This window comes from Abramis brama, assembly GCF_963993115.1.
Source record: "Abramis brama genome assembly, chromosome: 24".
In the NCBI taxonomy this organism is placed as follows: Eukaryota; Metazoa; Chordata; class Actinopteri; order Cypriniformes; family Leuciscidae; genus Abramis; species Abramis brama.
Window position 1 is genome coordinate 18,028,699 of NC_139986.1, and position 22,401 is coordinate 18,051,099.

The window sequence follows — 22,401 nt, forward strand, 5'->3', positions numbered from 1 at the left end:
ACACTCTATTTTTCTTTCATGTTAGCTCTGTAGAGCCTTTAAGCAAAAACTATATGTCAAAATGTGTCATAGCTTATTTTGTTTGAGGATGAATAATAAACAATGATTGAAGGTTATAAAGCTTCACGACCCTTGTACTCCAATACAACATTCTATAGTAGGCCTACCCACACATCACAAACTGAAAAAAAAGGTTACACTTTATTTTAAGGTGTCATTGTTACAGTGTAATTATATATGTAAGTACTGAGTAATATTAAGCAACTACATGTACTTACTATAGGGATATGGTAGGATCAGGATTTGGTTGAGGGTTAGTTGTATGTAATTATGCATAATTTACTGTTATTACTATGGTAAGTACATGTAACATATGTAACAAGGACACTGTAAAATAAAGTGTTACCAAATAACCTTATAGGTGAATGTGAAATCAAAATAGGATTGGCTGCAAATGAGACATTTGTAGAGATGTTGGTTTTTAAACTGTGTTTGAACATATTCCAAGATAGTCTCAGAGTCACTGGCCACTGACAGGACAGCAAGCTGACAGGACACCTGACCATCAGGTCCGAATGGGTCCATATGGCTACATTTACATTCTGCCTGTCAAAAAAAACAGCACTTTTCAAGTAAAGCATGACTCAGATGTGCTGTTTTGCTTGAGATTGAGAGGCTGAGAATCCTCTGGGCAGTCAGAGACCTTGAGGCATCCAGCTCGCTGATTAATTTGTGACAGGAAGTCTCTCTAAGTGCCCTGTGTGCAATGCTTTTAATTTATATGTTAATCTGAATTCAGCGCATAGCAGGCATTTCCAGCGTGGCTCTGTTCCAAAGTTTATCCATTCCGTTACAGAAACAATTTAGAAACATGTTTGGGAATGCAAGGCCTTTGGGGATGTGGTGATTTACTTTGTAGAAAATATCTCTTTCCGTACTCATCACTAAATGGACAAGACGGACAATTTTAACTTTTTTTCTACATCATTGCTAAATTACAGGATGGAAAGTTATAGTAAACATCCTGAAAATAAAATAACATTAGTGTCAATAAATACACTAAGATTATGTAGAGACTTAAATATGTGAATTGCATTTATATGAACCATCTGAATGAACTGATTCACTAGAAAAAATAATGAAAGAAATAAAATGAAATAATAATAATGATAAAAAAAAATACAATAATGATAATACTTCACACATACACAGGAACCTACAGTTGTGGCCATAAGCCTGAGAAAAAAGGTCAAACTAGTGGTAAGAAAGTCTTTAAATATTCTCTGCAAGACAAGACAGTCTGGAAATATTAAAGTAGAGAAGAAATTAAGTTATCTAATATTCAAACATCCATCCATTGTACAATGTTCTCTAAATAATAAAAGAAAATAATAAATCCACAAGCAAGAATTTTAGATGGGGTTCAAACTTTGAAATAGATTATTAGGTGTGAAAACCCCCTATTACTCACCATGTCTTAAAAGAGACTGAACCCGTTAATCTTGTATATATATATAATATATATATATATATATATATATATATATAAAGAGAGAGAGAGTGAGCGAGGGTGAGAGATTAAGCGATATAATTGACGACTTGTCTGACACATGAAATTTCTCTTTCCCGAAACACTGTGATAGAGGAAATTTAAATTCCTATAATAAAACTTAAACTGAAGAGTTATGTCAGAGCCAGCAGAAGTTCTTACCTGTGACTAGTTCTCTGACTTCCACATCAGAGGTCTTGCGCAGCAAGCGGACCAGCGCAGGGATCCCACCGCAGTTCTTCAAAGTGATTTTATTATCATCATTGGCCTTGCCGTAAACGAGGTTCCTCAGGGCACCGCAGGCGCTTCTGTGTACTTCAGCCATCCTGTGATCCAACAGGTCCACCAACAACTGAATACCACCCTGCCTCCGTATCTGAAAGAAACAGACAGATAGAGGGTCATATATTTTCCATATTTTAAGACTTAAAAAGTCTGGGTTCAGAATGAGGGGAAAACAATCAAATCTATATAAAGCATCTGGAAAGTAGCAAAAATAAAAGACGACAAAGTTTTCAATTCAGTAAACACAGTAAAAAGAATCTAAAGTTGAAGAAACACTCATATGATAATGAAGAATATATATATATTTCAGACTCAGGATGCCTTTTTATCCACTTGAGGCGCCAGTGGGCTAAAAGGGGCTTTGAAAATTCATTCTTATTCAAATTTTGAACTTGAACTCCTGATTTGAATGCAACTTAAATTGATCTGAGCAAGAATTATTGGTCAGTGAGAACATGACGGCCTTGGCATCAACTCATGGGAAGTCATTCAAAACGTTGACCTTTCCCTGACATTCAGCAGACTCACATAAAAAAATAAAAAAAGTCTGAAATTCAGTGTTAAGTCACACCAAAACAGCTTAGCGTCAGTGCATGAGATCATTTGGAGGATAAATGAACAAATAGGAGGCACTGAATCCATAACCAGTGTATTTGAAAAATCAATACTAGAGGGAGCGGGAGAATGAATCACTCTTCAGACAGACTGAGAGGTGTGAGTAAATCTCTATCAACAGGGCTTTGCTGTTCTACACTAAAGTCAATTAAAGCCAGCCAAGTTCATTAGAGGATCTGAGACTGCACTAAGAAAAGCCACGTGTTTCTGAAGGCTACGACAGTGAATGACATCAACTCAATCGCAGCCTTCACATCTCGTTAAACCGGTGTCATTTCAGGAGTAGTTCCCTCACAAATAAACATGCTGTCATTATTTTCCCACCTTAATGATGTCATTCTAAACTGTATGAAAGTAGAAACCAAAATATTTTGCAGAATGCCAGAATGTTTTCCATCAGTGTTGTTATTGTCAACTTAAAACTAAAATGATTAAGAATAGTTTTCGTTAATTGAAATAAAGTTATAATAAAATAATATAAAATAAGTATCAGATGAAAAATATGTTGCGTTGGCAACTAAATAAAATATGTTTCAATTAACTATTAAAATAGTTTTCATTAACTGAAATAAAGCTGAAATAAAATAAATGTAATTGCATAAATATTAGATGAAAAATGTAAACGAAAAATAAAAGCTATTTATCTTAGCTTTATATATATATATATATATATATATATATATATATATATATATATATATATATAAAAGCTAAGATAAATATATATAAAAAACTAAAAAACTAATAAAAATGATAAAAGAACAAAATTACTATAACTTAAAATATTAAAATGAAAAGTTAAAATATAAACAAATTATATTACAGTATATACATAATATATATATATATTTAAAAAAAATAAAAATAAAATAAAATGAAGGTGGATGGTAATTTGCTGCATGTCAAGCACCAAAAAAAAAAAAAAAAAAAAAAAACACCATAAAATTAGCACAAAATACTATCATACAGATTTAGAAGGAGATGAGGGTGAATAACAGAATTTTTATGATAATAAAAAAACAGAAAACTTCATTTGGCACATTATTTTGCCATAGTTTGATCCCTTTAGACTAACACACACCACGCCAAAAGAGTTTTGAACGATTTGTCATAAAACCAGCAGGGCCAAATTATTAAGAGAGAGTCACACCTGTGTCTATCTGCAGATTCATCAAGTGATTGCACTATGAGTTTTCAATTTCCTGTCCCACAGCCAATTGGCATACACAATCCCCTGCTGCATTAGCTTTAGATGAGTGCAGGATCCAGCCCTGGCAGATGTGCTTCTGAATAGCATGTCACTACAGATCATCGCTCTGGCTTCACATCGCCACTCACTCCAATGGAAATTACAAGCCCGTTTCTTTGTGTGGCTTTGTCTGAAGGTGAGAAGTGATCTTGTAGTCCATTCCAAGAGGTTACTCCTGATCCTGTTTCTTCCTGTTTTTGGGTTGTACTGCATATACAGCATGAATATTCAAACCACACCTAACAGGAAAACAAAAGCACGGCTCATCCCGAGAGGCAGACAGACATGTGCGTCACCAAACAGAAGCCTTCCTTTCATTCATGTGGTGAGATTCGCACACAAGAGATGCGGTGAGACGGTGCACAAACATTATATAAAGGAAGAACAATTAATTATTGAGATGTTCAGAAGCAACAGATGTTTGGAAGCCACTAAACAACAGAGGATAAATGCAGAGACTAGGGATGTTTCTGGCATCTTCTATCAAGAAGTGCGGGTGAAACTAATGACGGCCGCATTCCCAGATAACAGGGAACTTTCTCAGTACTTTAGTTAACCTTCAGGCAAGGTTCTCTCAAAGCTATGAACAAACAATCTTCCAGTAATGTTAATAGAATGTTTGTTATCTGGTCTCTGTTCTCAAAACGTTAGCACAAATACATATTATTTTGCAAGTTCTCCCACTTGGAAATCATGGAGTGGTCTGAAATTGTCATCGTAGGTGCATGTCCACTGTGAGAGACATAATCTAAAAAAAAAAATCCAGAAATCACAATATATGATTTTTTAACTATTTATTTGTATGATACAGCTGCAAATAAGTATGTGAACACCTGTCTATCAGCTAGAATTCTGACCCTCAAAGACCTGTTAGTCTGCCTTTAAAATGTCCACCTCCACTCCATTTATTATCCTAAATTAGATGCACCTGTTTGAGGTCGTTAGCTGCATAAAAGACACCTGTCCACCCCATACAATCAGTAAGAATCCAACTACTAACATGGCCAAGACCAAAGAGCTGTCCAAAGACACTAGAGACAAAATTGTACACCTCCACAAGGCTGGAAAGGGCTACGGGGAAATTTCCAAGCAGCTTGGTGAAAAAAGGTCCACTGTTGGAGCAATCATTAGAAAATGGAAGAAGCTAAACATGACTGTCAATCTCCCTCGGACTGGGGCTCCATGCAAGATCTCACCTCGTGGGGTCTCAATGATCCTAAGAAAGGTGAGAAATCAGCCCAGAACTACACGGGAGGAGCTGGTCAATGACCTGAAAAGAGCTGGGACCACCGTTTCCAAGGTTACTGTTGGTAATACACTAAGACGTCATGGTTTGAAATCATGCATGGCACGGAAGGTTCCCCTGCTTAAACCAGCACGTCAAGGCCCATTTTAAGTTTGCCAATGACCATTTGGATGATCCAGAGGAGTCATGGGAGAAAGTCATGTGGTCAGATGAGACCAAAATAGAACTTTTTGGTCATAATTCCACTAAACGTGTTTTGAGGAAGAAGAATGATGAGTACCATCCCAAGAACACCATCCCTACTGTGAAGCATGGGGGTGGTAGCATCATGCTTTGGGGGTGTTTTTCTGCACATGGGACAGGGCGACTGCACTGTATTAAGGAGAGGATGACTGGGGCCATGTATTGCGAGATTTTGGGGAACAACCTCCTTCCCTCAGTTAGAGCATTGAAGATGGGTTGAGGCTGGGTCTTCCAACATGACAATGACCCGAAGCACACAGCCAGGATAACCAAGGAGTGGCTCTGTAAGAAGCATATCAAGGTTCTGGTGTGGCCTAGCCAGTCTCCAGACCTAAACCCAATAGAGAATCTTTGGAGGGAGCTCAAACTCCGTGTTTCTCAGCAACAGCCCAGAAACCTGACTGATCTAGAGAAGATCTGTGTGGAGGAGTGGGCCAAAATCCCTCCTGCAGTGTGTGCAAACCTGGTGAAAAACTACAGGAAACGTTTGACCTCTGTAATTGCAAACAAAGGCTACTGTACCAAATATTAACATTGATTTTCTCAGGTGTTCAAATACTTATTTGCAGCTGTATCATACAAATAAATAGTTAAAAAATCATACATTGTGATTTCTGGATTTTTTTTTATAGATTATGTCTCTCACAGTGGACATGCACCTACGATGACAATTTCAGACCCCTCCATGATTTCCAAGTGGGAGAACTTGCAAAATAGCAGGGTGTTCAAATACTTATTTTCGTCACTGTATCGTTCATGGAGTTTTTTTTTCCCCTGAAATGTTTTAGTTGGACATTCACCCAACATTTTTTGAAATGTTACTACTTGTTTCAGCATGTTCAGAGAACAAAACATTCCTATAACGTTTGAAGGATGATAAACTGGTAAAAATGATAAACATTCGCAAAACATTGGTAACACTTTACAATAAGTATATATACAGTAATAAAGTACTTACAAATATTTTGCAAACTATTAGTTTATAGTTGATTCATAGTTAATATATTGTACTCTCTACACTGTTAATATTTTAATAGGCTATATTCCATCAGTGAGTTCTTCATCCATTTATAATTAACATAATTATTACTGTTTTATTAGCTCATATGTAAAGAGTAAGACATTGATTTTTAATGCTTTGTCAACAACTTATTAACTGTAAATAGTTCTCACTTTAGATTAGGTAACAGAAAATGGAAAAATGTCATTAATTAAGTGCTTTAAACCAATTTTTTTTTTTTTTTTCGTTAGCTGGGTTGTTTGAGAAGTGAACTGCTTTGTTGTGCACTAAGAAAATGAATTGAGTGTTAACATCATCCTGGATCAGCGAAGACGCTGAGATATTCAATTAGAGGCATGAGCCGGCCGGACGGAAGTGCTTGCTCTCGACTCCACAGCGCACGTGCAAATGGATATTGACGGATTAGATTTTCCTCCCCAAAAGGGCTGATAAAGCTGAACTTTAGCCAGAGGCGGGCTGCAAAGTAGACAGAGCTTTTCTGGAGCCACCTGCTATAAATAGTGGCCAGCTGAGGACGAGAAAGAGCTGCCTTTGCACTTGGCTAGTGGTTCAGCAGGAAGACCATAAACATCAGAGCTCGGTGTGTCTGGCTGAAATGCTGTGCTAATCAGTATTCTCCTCACCTCTGCTGTGGGAGATACAGCTCTGTCATCTGATAGCCCGTTCTCAGTCTGCCTCAGTGTGTGTGTGTGCTAGTTCCTGTCCGGTTAAAGTTCATTTACATCTATCTTTAAAAATGTCAATATGAAACGGCATTCGCAACCCATTTTACCTCCGTAATGTGATGTTTTTTGAGAAAATGATGTTCGGATGACGAAATGAGTTTGGTGAGGACAGAATACTGTAATAAAATACTCTAACAATGTTTCCTGCAATAATATTTAAAACACTGCTACTGAATCTACAGCTCAAAACATACTGAATCCAATTCCTGAACAAATGACCCTGTAGTGAATAAAAACCATACAATGGGAACAGCCCAAATGATCATTATGAGCCAGTTCTTAGATTATCAAAACCATACAGCGCGACCAGTCCAATTGATTTCTTAATGAACACTTCTAATGAGTCGGTTCTGTTTTAGTGAATCAAAAACTATACTTCTTATGTCCATCACTATCAACACTGATTTAATCTCTCAAGTCTTATAGTTAGTATAATATATATATATATATATATATATACACTCACCTAAAGGATTATTAGGAACACCATACTAATACTGTGTTTGACCCCCTTTCGCCTTCAGAACTGCCTTAATTCTACGTGGCATTGATTCAACAAGGTGCTGAAAGCATTCTTTAGAAATGTTGGCCCATATTGATAGGATAGCATCTTGCAGTTGATGGAGATTTGTGGGATGCACATCCAGGGCACGAAGCTCCCATTCCACCACATCCCAAAGATGCTCTGTTGGGTTGAGATCTGGTGACTGTGGGGGCCATTTTAGTACAGTGAACTCATTGTCATGTTCAAGAAACCAATTTGAAATGATTCGAGCTTTGTGACATGGTGCATTATCCTGCTGGAAGTAGCCATCAGAGGATGGGTACATGGTGGTCATAAAGGAATGGACATTAAACGATGCCCAATTGGCACTAAGGGACCTAAAGTGTGCCAAGAAAACATCCCCCACACCATTACACCACCACCACCAGCCTGCACAGTGGTAACAAGGCATGATGGATCCATGTTCTCATTCTGTTTACGCCAAATTCTGACTCTACCATCTGAATGTTCACACACAAATTAGTTCTGTCATCATTTACTCACCCTCATGTCATTCCAAACCTGTATGCCTTTCTTTCTTCTGTGGAACATAAAAGCACTTTAAGGTCAATATAACATAGTAAGCAGATGCGTTTGAGTCACTAAAAAGAACCATCTCATAAGAGTCATTTGTTGGAATTGATTGGACTGGAAATGCTCTATAGTATTATACACTAAATCTTTGTAATCTGACTGGTATATTTACACTTTATTTTATAGTATAGTAACACTTTACTTTGATGGCCCCCTTTAGACATTCTGTTGACTATAAGTAACATTGTATCTGTCAACTAACTCTTATTAGAGAATTAGTAGAGTATAGACTGCCTGCTTAATATCTGCTAACACTTTATTTTGATGGTCCCCCAACAGACATACTGACTATAAGAAACTTTGGAAGTATGTCAACTTATTTTACTAATCCTAACCCTAACAGTCTACTAATACTCAATACTAATTCTAATGTTAGTAATTTGGGCTTTTTTAAACTAAAGGTAATTAACATGTAGGTGCAATGGTACTTATAGTCAACAGAATGCCTAAAGGGGACCATCAAAATAAAGTGTAACCGTATATTATGCAAGACCTTAGACAGCCTTTAGAAAATGTAGGAAGAGGGGGGAAAAGCCATTAACAGGCCTGAAACCCTTGTGCTGTAGACTGGTGTCATTTTTCACTATCCGCTCCATAATGTGAAAGCGTTTATGTATGAACATGTTGAAAAAGAATGAAAAAGAATGGCAGGGGTGAAATAAGTTGTTCAGGGCTTCGGCACCATCTGCGATTGTACTGTCACATATAATTAACTGTGCTACTTTACCAAGCAACCACACACACACTTTTTGTTGCTACTGGTCCGGTAACACCACAAATACATTCCTCTCCTGAGATATCATTTAGATAACATCAATGATATCTTAATCCATAATTCATCCATAATCATCCTTTCTGCTGTCCTTGTGATGTCATTTCAGATGGACAGCCTGACACAGCCTATCTGGATATCCAGTCCCACTCCAGACTGAATTAGAAAAATATACGACTGGGTTTGGACCTTTACTGAAGCAGATATCAGGGTCAAACTCTTAAAAACTAAACTGCACCTAACTGAGAATGAGACTGTAATCCCATTGTAGAAAAACTCTGTATATGAAGTAAAATGTAAAATGTACTGTACCAACGCATGCTTGTTGCATAATACTATGAGTTGCATAATGTATTGGATGTGTTAAGTCCATAAGCGATGAATGTTTGAATGCGATGATGACCTTTTTAGAGACCTCTGATAGGATGACTGTGGGATGAAATAGATCAGTGGTTCATTACCCAAAAGTGGGCTGCAGTGGTTCTGATTGGGTCATGAACTGGAGGGAAGAAATAAATGCTGAATACATAATGAAATACAAAACAAATAGACTTATGCACATTTAAAAGCAATGAGAAACATCTTAGTTCACTGCCAGCATTCTAGTTCAGTCAATGGATGTGCATCTAATCAAATTCTACAATATTTTTATGTAAATTCATTACTAAATTAGGCAGATTTAGTGTCTTCAACCAGGATGTTATTATATTTGTATTTAATCATCATTTAAATGATAAAATGAAATCAAATAAATATATTACTGTGGCAATAATACTACTGTACTGTTTCATGACATTTTAATTTCAAACATTAAACTATACAGCTTTTATTTGGTTTGAAAAATGCATGTAGATCTTAAAGCTTCTCTTTTGTTGACAAAAGATTGATACATAATTGTAATTACAAATTTGGGGAAGATAATTGGTAAGTGCTGCATTTTAAAACACACATAATCAGTTGTAACCAGAAAACCAGTTGAGAACAACCAATGGGAATGATATGCCAATCTTTTAGTTTATTTCCAAGAAAAAAATAGCACACAACAGAGCAGCTGAATATTATAAGACCAAATCTAATCAATCAAGCTATGATTGAACATTGCTCCAAATACTTTATGAGAACAACATGAAACAAGTTCATTTTGGTGTATGGTGAAATTGATGAACGGGCAGATCAAAGAAAGCAGAGGGATTCAATCAGAGTCTTTTCTTAATAAATAAGACATTTTTCAGATGAAGGAAAAATGCTGGTTTGAAGTGGAGCTCATTGCTAGATAAACTAATTTGGTTCTCACTTTTTTTCGCCCGTTTTTTTTCATTAAATATCATTTAAAAGTTTGTCGGCTAGCTCGTCTCTCCCTCTGTTGCTGTTTTGTTTCCGCAGATTTATTCTCCAAATTTAATTTCCTCGTCCTCCAAGCCTCTCTTAAGCCTCTGGGATACAATTATAGAGCTGCTGTGTAGAGAATGGCTGTCAATACGCAGTTCTCCGTGTATTGTTTGGCTGTGCTTATAGTGCTTAATTACTGGTGCAATCCAAGGCGCTCTTTATAATTCTGAAAACTTTCTGCTGGGGGATCTACCATTAGAGACCTGGCATCAAATTTCAATAAAGGGGTGAATTATTTGTCAACGGTATGTACAAGAATTAATTTCACGCAACAATACCTGTCAGTAAAAATCTTTCAGTAGGTATTCCAAAAGAGTTTTCCCAAGCCAATGTAAATTGTTAATATCCACTAAATTTGTGCCAGAAGATATGGAAAAGTCCAACATTCAGATCCCACTGCAGATGGAAGACACTTTCAACCCTTTTACACAGAATATTTTCCGAACAAATTTTGCTCTGCATCACCTAAAATTGTGTCTTGGTAAGCAGATACATGTACAGTACAGATCATTAGAGCTTAAACCAGTGATATAAAGTTATATTTACCTCAGCTTTAATCTTGTTGTCTCCAAAACATAGGTGTTGCAAATATGCCGCTGCATTGGATTGAACTGAGGGAAACTGGTGCTGCAACATCTGAATGACTTCAGGTAACTCGGGATCTCGCCAACCGAACTCCCTGCGGGAAAAAAGAGAGTAGGAAAGTGAGTTTCACACTTCTGTTGTACAGTAGGTGGTGAAATAGGACTTATACGTTGTCGGCTGCCAGACTTGCACCATTACCGTGAGCATCTCTTACGCACTGAAGTTAAAGTGAAATAAATGTCTTTCCAGAAACTGTTACAGGGAAAATGTTTTCCATTATTGTGTTATTGCTCTGAAACAGTGGGCTCTGAGAGGTTGTAGGAGTTTACAATTGTGAATGCCTGTGTGTGTAAGAGTGTTTCTCTGGGTGAGAAGTACTAGATTTGATCATTTCCACTAACGTTGAGGAAGTTTGACAGAAAGATTGGTTGTACTCTTGAGTTTTTTTTGATGATCTTCAGAACCATGCTGCAGTAATTCTTCTCTATCGCCATAGCAGCCAATATCATAAAGCACCAATACAATTTTTAGATCTTTGTTGAATTTTTTTTGACTCGAATGTTAATGGCTTCAAAGAGTTCATGAGTAGTTGAAATATGTCTCCCAGTTCGTTTGAGTTTAATGTGAGACCAAATATTCACTCTAGGGGTCAAATCTGGGGCCAAAACATAAGCCTGATGGACTTGTTCTCAAGCCACTTCTTGGTTGTCTTTGCAATTTGGGCAGGAGCATTGTCTTGTTGAAAAATAACATCTTTAGATAACAACTTTTCATTTGTGGAAAGCAAGTCATTCTACAAAATTCTCCTGTACAAAGAATTAAATGACTCTACACAGTGAAGTAGCTCATCAATACCAACATCTAAAAAGGCTCCCACACAACGACCCTCTTCCTCCATGCTTCACTGTGGTAGAGATGCATTTATTATTTTATTTCTCAGCAGATTTTCAAAGACGCTGCTCTGGAACATCACCGTGCAACATTGTGATTCATCACAACTTCCCATATTCTGCCAAAAACTTTATTCTGAGTTTGATGTTTTTCTGAGCTATTTTTCTTTTCAATAGCTTTTTAAGTAGTGCATTTGCTTAAATTTAGCAAATTTCCTGACCAAAAACGTGTGATTAAGACAATTAAAAGCTCAGTGTTTAGCCATTTTGGGCTGGGCCCATTTCTTTGGCCCAGGAGTGAACATGCACCGTATACAAAAGGTAGCGACTATTTGCACCAGGTGCAAATAGCGATAGATGCTATTTACACTAAGTGAAAATAGCAGCATTGTCTTTGTGTTATTTACATTAAGTGAAAATAGCGATAGATTCTATTTACACATTGCAAAGAAAATACTGCTATTTTTGCATAAAGTGTAGTAGTTAGATACTATTTATACTTATAAATAGTGGCAAATACTATTTGCACCTCAGTGTTGCACATTAAACAGTATGCAATAATAACAGAGTGTAAATTATTATATTTATTAAAATGATTAAATGGATGGTAACTTGGGACAATAAAGCCCTCCATACACCTAACCCCTAACCGATAAACACTTTATTATTAAACACACGTTAGACACTTTATTTCCACTTTTCAGATATTTTCTTCATTTATATTGAAAATAAATGCCTTTCTGATCTGATATGTGATGGGTTCGGCAAAGGAGGATTCAAACTCGGGTCGATTTGCGTCAAAAGTTCCTGCCACACGTCTAACGCCCTACACTATTGCTACTGTTGATAATGCAACATCTTCCGTCATTTCTGCTGGCCCAACCAGACGTCAGTGGGCAGAGTTAGTGTAAATAGCCTTTGCCAACAAGGTGGCATACAAAATACCTGACTTTGGATAAAAATAAAGACTTGGTTGGACAAATTAGCAACCACCAAACAACCACAGACAAGACCCTAGCATTGTGGGGTTATGTTTTACACAGCCAAGAAGTAGTAATACCTTTTTCCTCAAATGGTGTAAAAGTCTTCCACTAATACCTAGGTAACACAAACAAAAGCACACCTGCCATGGCTAATTCTTTGTTTTTGTGAAGAATTACAGCTAAATATTTTTCATCTCATAGTCCATCACAGAGCGTGGCAGCCTTTGATAAATAAAGGCCTTAAACAAATGCCTTTTATCTGAGTGAGATTGGATTTGATAGAGATAAGAAGAGGCGCAGGAGAGATTCGGAGGGTTGCTGGTGTCTGAAGCCCTTAACCTGAGGGCCGGCAGTGCTTGAAGGCAGATGGTCTCTCCTGGCTCTGCAAACAGAGCGATAAGCATCAGCCTGCCTGCAGTTCGGGGCCTGTTCCTCCTGAGGATCAGTCTTCCCACTCGCCAGCCCGTAATCAAAATGAAAACGATCAGCTGATAAGATAAGCATTGTGCTTTTTGATTAATTAAAACTTAGCAGGGACTCTCGGTTCAAATGAAACGCCAGTCATGTGCGTATAAAGTGGGGAGGCTTCATAGGCGCTGTGCTAAATGCTGTAAAATGGGGCCAGTTGACAGTGACACCATCAGAACAGTTTCTTTTTCTTTTCCCCCATCGATGTGCAGGAACTTCACAGGCAGCATGACAGAACTGGGGCAGAAGAAAGAGGTTTTATATGTGTGTATGCGCATTTCAGTGCGTTTAACAGAGAGGAAAGATCAGAAGTAGCGCAGCGCAATCCAATGCATGATCATAGAGGCATGATCATGTGCAGACAACACACACACACACACACACACACACAGACACACACACACACACACACACCAGTCACCATGGCTACATGTTCCAGATTTTCATATGCGTCATAAATCAGTTTACATCACAATTATCCATACAGATTGAGCATTTGCATGCATAACAAAAGACTTTAAAAATTCAGAGGTGTCGAAATTCAAGAGTCAGTTTCCACTCAAACAACAGGGACATGAAATATTTGGGTAGTGTTCCTCTATATCAACTAAACACTCCAAAGAAGCCTTAACAGCAATGATTCATATTTAGTACTGGTTATATTTTTCTATAGCTGGAAGTTGACTGCAAAAAGAATCAAGAGTCACTGAGATAAATTGATTTTTCTTTGGAACTGATTAATGTTTAATGTTTACATTTATATTGATTCAATTGAATTTCTGACATTATTTAAATCCTCTAATGCATATGCCTGATCATCAAACTGACTTTTTTCATTAACCCATTTAATCCCAAATTTTTCCCAGACACAAAAATATCCAAATCATGTGTCATTAGTATCCCTTTGAAACAATCAGTCATAATTTTTTTAAATTTTCATGGAAAAGTGTGTGAAAAAGTGTGTTTTATGATCGGTCACAATTGTGACCGGTGGGATACTGTGTTGTATCAACCATTGTATTGATTTAATATAGGTCTATTTGACCTATGCAGTGTGTTTGTGTGTGTTTTTGTGCGTGTGTGTGTGTGTGGTTTTTTTTGTGTGTTTTTTTGTGTCTGTGTGTGTGTGAGTGTGTGTGTGTGGGGAGATCAGACATCAGAGGAGACATGACCATGTCTGAGTGTGTGTCTGTGTGTTTGTGTGTGTGTGTGTTTCTGTGTGTGTTTCTCTGTGTGTGTCTGTGTGTGTGTGGAGATCAGACATCAGAGAAGACGTGACCATGTGTGTGTGTGTGTGTGTGTGTGTGTGTGTGTTTGTGTTTGTGTGTGTGTGTGTGTGTGTGTGTGTGTGTGTGTGTGTGTGTGGGTGGGTGTGTGTGTTTCTGTGTATGTGTGTGTGTGTGTGTGTGTGTGTGTGTGTGTGTGTGTGTGTGTGTGTGTGTGTGTGTGTGTGTGTGGAGATCAGACATCAGAGGAGACGTGACCGTGTGTGTGTGTGTGTGTCTGTGTGTGTGTGTGTGTGTGTGTGTGTGTGTCTGTGTGTGTGTGTGTGTGTGTGTGTGTGTGTGTGGAGATCAGACGTGACCGTGTGTGTGTGTGTGTGTGTGTGTGTGTGTGTGTGTGTGTGTGTGTGTGTAAAATTAGGTAGAAAGTAAGGTAGAACAGTTAGCCTATGTGTATTAGTATGTAGATACAATGGGTTATCCCACCGGTCACTATTGTTGCCGTTGACATGTTTGTGAGTGCTATGACCACATTAAACAAAGTTGAGTAATTGCAAATGCATATATCAATACTAGACACCTTAAACATGATATGTACCAAAAATCTATGTCCTATCTTTATGTTAACATACTTTACCACCCTTTTCTTTGGGAGCTTTCTTGCTGCCATCCTTTTCTCTTGGCGCAAACAGGAAATAAACAGCTCTGGTCATGTGACAATTTACAGTAAACATGCGACACTGCACATATTTCATTGAGACCCTTTATTATTTCAATATCTGCTGGAAATGCATTGATAGATCATTCAGTAACATTTTTATAGCCTTAGAAATGAAACATTTTTTTACGGTCACTATTGTGCCCGGTGGGATTAAATGGTTAATACTTGTTAAGGATAGCATACTCTCACTTATAATAAAACCGATCAACATTTAAATCAATATTTAAATCTCTTAATTGGCATTGAATGCTCAGACGTGTGATACAGTAGATTTACGGTGGCACTGGTATATGTGCAGGACAACACTATAAATACAATATAGCTAGTTCACTCATATCATCGTTATCGTCATATCACCCAGCCCTAAAATTTGCTCTATGTACAGACATGATGAACTGACATGATGAAATAACAATGAATTTCTGTAAAGCTGCTTTAAAACAATGTGTATTGTGAATATACACTCACCTAAAGGATTATTAGGAACACCTGTTCAATTTCTCATTAATGCAATTATCTAATCAACCAATCACATGGCAGTTGCTTCAATGCATTTAGGGGTGTGGTCCTGGTCAAGACAATCTCCTGAACTCCAAACTGAATGTCAGAATGGGAAAGAAAGGTGATTTAAGCAATTTTGAGCGTGGCATGGTTGTTGGTGCCAGATGGGCCGGTCTGAGTATTTCACAATCTGCTCAGTTACTGGGATTTTCATGCACAACCATTTCTAGGATTTACAAAGAATGGTGTGAAAAGGGAAAAACATCCAGTATGCGGCAGTCCTGTGGGCGAAAATGCCTTGTTGATGCTAGAGGTCAGAGGAGAATGGGCCGACTGATTCAAGCTGATTGAAGAGCAACTTTGACTGAAATAACCACTCGTTACAACCGAGGTATGCAGCAAAGCATTTGTGAAGCCACAACACGCACAACCTTGAAGCGGATGGGCTACAACAGCAGAAGACCCCACCGGGTACCACTCATCTCCACTACAAATAGGAAAAAGAGGCTACAATTTGCACGAGCTCACCAAAATTGGACACTTGAAGACTGGAAAAATGTTGCCTGGTCTGATGAGTCTCGATTTCTGTTGAGACATTCAGATGGTAGAGTCAGAATTTGGCGTAAACAGAATGAGAACATGGATCCATCATGCCTTGTTACCACTGTGCAGGCTGGTGGTGGTGGTGTAATGGTGTGGGGGATGTATTCTTGGCACACTTTAGGCCCCTTAGTGCCAATTGGGCATCGTTTAAATGCCACGGCCTACCTGAGCATTGTTTCTGACCATGTCCATCCCTTTATGACCACCATGTACCCATCCTCTGATGGCTACTTCCAGCAGGATAATGCACCATGTCACAAAGCTCGAATCATTTCAAATTGGTTTCTTGAACATGACAATGAGTTCACTGTACTAAAATGGCCCCCACAGTCACCAGATCTCAACCCAATAGAGCATCTTTGGGATGTGGTGGAACGGGAGCTTCGTGCCCTGGATGTGCATCCCACAAATCTCCATCAACTGCAAGATGCTATCCTATCAATATGGGCCAACATTTCTAAAGAATGCTTTCAGCACCTTGTTGAATCAATGCCACGTAGAATTAAGGCAGTTCTGAAGGCGAAAGGGGGTCAAACACAGTATTAGTATGGTGTTCCTAATAATCCTTTAGGTGAGTGTATATAACATATGTATTTGACTATAGATAGCATGAACTAACACTGAACAATACTTCTAAAGCATTTATTAATCTTAGTCAATGGTAATTTCGACATTTACTAATACATTATTAAAATCCAAAGTTGTATTTGTTAACATTTGTTAATGTACTGTGAACAAACATGAACAAACAGTTCGATTTTACTACCGTTAAAGATAAATAAATGCTTTAAAAAGATTAATAATGCATTAAAAAAATATACTGCGCATTGTTAGTTTATGTAAGCTAATATGTTAACTGATGTTAACAAATGGGACCTTTTACCCGAGGTGCACTTATGTGCATCATTTGTATGTTTTGTATATAACAATAAAAATGACAACAAATTACACATACAAAATTCATTACACATAATTTTTGACATAATTTTACATAATTACACATACCTGCACAAAATTCCTGCTCATCACTTCATATTAAACAATAAATATCTTCTAACTGACAGTGATCGAGTGATGTTGTGCAACAGTTTCTCAAGTTTTTTTATTGCAATTATTTTTTAATTATTGCAATAATTTTATTGTGTCTGGATTAAGCGTAATTGTGGAAGAGCATGCACAGAAACACACCCAATCAGACTGCAACGCATGCAACAGTCCAGAGATTGAGTAAACCACAAATTCATAAGCTCGCTCACAGACACCCGTGCACAAATAAATAGGCATCAAAGAGTGAGAGAAAACACGAAAACATCTGTATCACTCAGTTCCAGCTCACAGCTGCTGGACTTCAGGATAGCACAATGCCTCCTCCACCCAGCAAATCCGGGGAATGATGGGTCCACCCAAGACGACTGCTGGCAAGGCAATGGGAAGTGGCTAATGCGAGCGGACAGGTGTTGTCATGGCCTCCGTCCAACGGCCTGCAGCCTACCCTGGCCAGAGGATTATTTTTAGCAGATGTTAATAATGGACTTTCAGACATAATCACCATGGCCGTGTAAGTGAGAGGTGCTGTAAAGTGAAACTGTCCCTGTGATTCCTTTAATGGCCATTAAGTAAAATAACAGGCACCTGGCAACATCACCATGCATTTAAAGCCATTAATACAAGTACTTAAAGCTGCCATAGTGAATAAAGCCAATTTAATCCCATGCCAATTTGCGGTCAGTCTCGGAGTTCATTGACAAAGCTGATTTATCCCACTTCAATCAATACCCCCGACTGATTGTCTTACAACTACAGCCCCAAAAGGCAAAGGAGCAGTAAATAACTGGCACAGAGACATTAAATGAAACAAAATGAAGTATGCTGCGAGGTTTCACACGGATGAATTTAGAGGAAGAGGTACAGCGTACACATACATACTCGTGTTTACAGTATCAAAAAGAGGCTCTAGTTCAGGGTAGTGAGGCGATTTCCACCTACACTACACAAGTCATGCACTGCTCTACTCTAATTTCACCCTCGCAGCCCTTGACATTCACGATTTCACTTTTCTAATCCACTGTGTCCTACAGATTCATATGAATCTCTTCAATAGATTTGTGTCTGTGTGCAAATGAATGTGTGAGTACTGCATATATTTGTGAGCGTGATCCAAAGGTAACAATAGCTGGGTTTCCATCCATATAATTTTATGCACATTTTGGGATAGCAAATAAAAATGCTGGATGGAAACCCCAAGATGTGAATAAAAAAATCCAAAATGTGCATAAAACAATGCTCACTTGAGTTGGATACACTGTTTATTCAGTAGGAATATATGCACATAATATATGATGAAAACATTTACAGAATAACATTTTAGATACACTACTGTTCAAAAGTTTGGAGTCTGTAAGATTTGTAATGTTTTTGAAAGAAGACTTATGCTCACCAAGTCTACATTAATTTTCATTAATAATACTGTACAAAAATAGTAAAACTGTGAAATATTATTACAGATAATACCTGTTTTCTATTTTAATCTATTTTAAAATGCAGTTTTTCTGATATATCCCAACAGCTGCTAAATTCTAAAGTACAAACTTTTTAGCCATCTCGTCAAATCTATATATAATCAAGTATCAATTCATCTTAAACTCAAGTGTATCCAACAATACAGAAACACATTCAATTTTTGAACATGCAAACTATTTAAATTACAATACAGAAGTGAATTAGCTAAAGTGGATGAGTTGTATAGCAGCAGAACACCATACTAAATAATCAGGCATCATTGCTGAGACACACTTAAGTCTCCTTCAATGAGTTTTTAATAAGGTAAGAGTCCAGCTACATTCCACAGAAGGCCTGATTTATTGATAAGCTTGATGAAGCCAAAGAAACGAAATGGTGATCCATTGATGCCCTCTGAAATAGGAAAATATCTCCTGGGTAATGATCAAATTTATTCTCAAGAGCGAGGGGTGGAATTTGATTTTAAATGAGGCAATTAACAGGGCAGAGTTCCTTAGAGAGCCACTAGACTCCATCACAGAGGCATCACAGAAAGGACGGTACAGGAACGAGAAAGACGGTCATGTTGGTTAATGGTGCTGAAAAAAAAGGTTGCTAATACATGGATGTGACATATTTGCAGCTCTCAGAGAAAGACAGAAGGCTGTGAGGGCTGTATATAAGGGATGCTCCCATTTTTCGGCTGCCGGAAATTTCTGGCCGAAGCAGCTATTTTCGGTTTCGGGCCAAAATGGTTTTGAAGGGCCAAAATCAGTAACTGAAATAATTTAATTAATTCAGCACTTCTCCGATGGCATGTTTGGACTGTGTTGAGCGTCTATTTCATGTGCACAACATGGATAAGCTACAACAGTTAAACATGTCAGTTGTGTGGACAGCTCTGATTGACAATATTAATTTCTCGATTTTAATCGGTAATGATATGGTTTCTTAAATCAAAAATCGTATTGTCTGCGCTGTTTTCTGTTGATACATGAACAAAACTTTGTGCTTTGTTACTTTTTACACCAAGCAAAGTCTCAATAGTTACAGTAGAAACTTTAAGAAATAAACATGGGTGAACATCAGAAGGTATGTTGAAAAATGCACTACAAAGATCTTTTTGGTGAAATCTGAGAGCTTTCTGTCCCTCCAGAGACAGCTACGCAACTGACACTTTGACGCTTCAAAAAGTTCATAAAGAGATCATAAAACTAATCCATATGTATTGAGCGGTTTAGTCTAACATTTGAGTGAAGAGACATGATCGCTTTATATGATGAACAGAATGAATTTAGGCTTTTATTTACATATCAACAATAAATCAATCATCAACTCACACATCAATTGTGGTAAACGGAAGCTCAAGCACGTTCGCTTGACGTACAAGAACCAATGAGGTTCATTCTCGTGTATTACGCAGCACGTTTGAGCTTCTGCAAGAATCAATGAGGTTCATTCTAGTGTATTACGCAGCACGTTTTGATGTGTGAGTTGATGAATGTTTATACGTGAATAAAAGCCTAAATTCAATCTGTTCATCATATAAAGCAATCGAGTCTCTTTAGAAAATGTGGACTTATCTGCTCAATTCACATGGTCTAATTTTGCGATCTCTTTATGAACTTTTTGAAGCGTCAAAGTGTCAGTTGCGTAGCTGTGAATGGAGGGACGGAAAGCTTTCAGATTTCATTAAAAAGATCTTCATTTGTGTTCTGAAGATGAACGAAAGGCTAATGGGTTTAGATCTACATCTGTGTGAGTAATTAATGGCAGAATTTTCATTTTTGGGTGAACTATCCCTTTAAAGTTACATTCACCTCAATAAAGCTATTCAGTGTCAATAAAATGTCCATACTTCAGAATAATCACCATTTAATTACTCTACAGTTTACTTCACTATAATAATTATACTGACCTCACCAGCTACTTCAAAATGAATAAACAAACCTTCAAAAAAGATCCACTCCCATATTCATCAGCATTCCTGCTGCTTGGTGGCAAAACTGTGTCAGGTTCATCATGCTATGATCTTGATTTAACCTAGAAGGCCCCAACAATCTTCCTATTCTAATCAGGAATATAGTGACACAATTAAAGAGTCAAACTTCTAGTCAGTAAATTAATTAAGCCGGGTACTATGCCACGTTGCATACTAAGAGCTACCCAGGTGACATGACTTTAATAAATCCCTGCCTGGATGACTGCTGATGGAAGCTGAAGTTGTAGTCTCTAAAGACCTGTATGTCTTTGCTCACTCGACTGTAACCGGTAACAAAATACGTTGACAGAACAGGTCTGAACTCCACTTCACATCATCAAACCTGAAATAATTAGGCTGCGCAAAGGCGAGCGGAACGAATGCCCGTCAAGAAGTCGTTATCCTTTGTCACACAATTATTACTAATGTGACATCACATCAAAAGGAGATGACACACTGCACAATGAGTCCTTGGTTTGCTTTAAAAGGCAAGATAGTTGAAGCGAAGGTGCAAGTTCGGCATTTCAGAACTGCCGATGCTCATTACTAGGCCTCCTACCGCTGAATTCCATCAGGAAATAGAACAGATTCCCACAGAATTCCAATGCTTATGATTCACAAACATCAACTCAACCTTCCTCGCATGTTTACTCATTGAATACATTGAAACATTTCTTATTATTATCAATGTTGAAAACAGTTGTGCTGCTTAATATTTTTGTGGTAACACAATTTTTGTGCTAAATAATACTAATTTCTTTAAAAAAATTAAAAATAAAATAAATTGTACAAATCCCAAACTTTTGAATGATAGTGTAATTTTTTTTATTTACATTATTCTATATACTTAATTATTTTACCGTGAACTTGTAGATTAAAAATGTCTCTAAGTTCATGAGAAACATACTATGAGTCAAGTGTGTCCACATTTTTGCCTGATATTGAATGCATATTTCCAAATTCAAATAAATTCAAATTCCAACCACATTCTGCAAGTTTTTTCTCTTAAGTACAGCTGAAAATGTGAAAAGTGTGTGCCTGCTCATTACCTTGATGAACTATAAGCAGATTGTGTTGAGAAGATGCTGCATTACTGAATGATGTGACAGAGCAATGGATACATGTGTGCCTCTCTCGCCTCGACAGGACAACTTTAAAGAGAGGTACATCTGAGGATACACATCAGGTCAGGCTGCATCTGGCATGAAACATTAAATGAATGTTTCTGAAAGCCTGGGATGGACGATCTCTGGGGTCTTTGGAGCGTCAGATCTACTCCATCAGCTCCACAATACTGATGAAAATGATCATATCACAGAGTAAGTGACAGAGGAACGCCATTTCCTGAATCTCTAAAGATTTCCTCCATGGAGAATGGGTTTGTTAGGATGATCCTTAACGCTCAAAGTTGCGTCCGGGTATGATTCTCTCTGACTCATGTGATGAAAGATGACAGTTGTCCTTGGTACTCTTCCCTCAGAGGCTCTAAGGTCAGGCTACATCCAAGGACATACATGTCAATTAAAGAGGAAAGGAAAGAGGGACAGGAATGTGTGCATTAGTGGAGACATGGTGTGGGCGGTCAGTAGATATGAAGCAAAGCCTGTTTATACAGGGAGAACATTAAGTGACAACGTGAAAACACGTACAGTACAGAGATGATGAGAGGACGTCGTTAGCACAGTGACATAGTGCTCATTATAGAGAGTATCCAA

General features: G+C 37.7%; 1 protein-coding gene across 4 annotated transcripts in view; it reads right to left on the bottom strand.

Moving 5' to 3' along the window:
- The window catches only part of ctnnd2a (catenin (cadherin-associated protein), delta 2a), a 282,577-nt gene that overhangs the window by 66,042 nt on the left and 194,134 nt on the right, over nt 1–22,401 (bottom strand). For all 4 annotated transcript variants that reach the window (XM_084102138.1, XM_084102137.1, XM_084102140.1 and 1 more), the window contains 2 exons: nt 10,779–10,911; nt 1,712–1,925 (listed from right to left, as the gene is read on the bottom strand). In XM_084102138.1, coding sequence (XP_083958264.1) covers nt 1,712–1,925; nt 10,779–10,911 — 347 coding nt within the window. The remainder of the gene's footprint in view (nt 1–1,711; nt 1,926–10,778; nt 10,912–22,401) is intronic.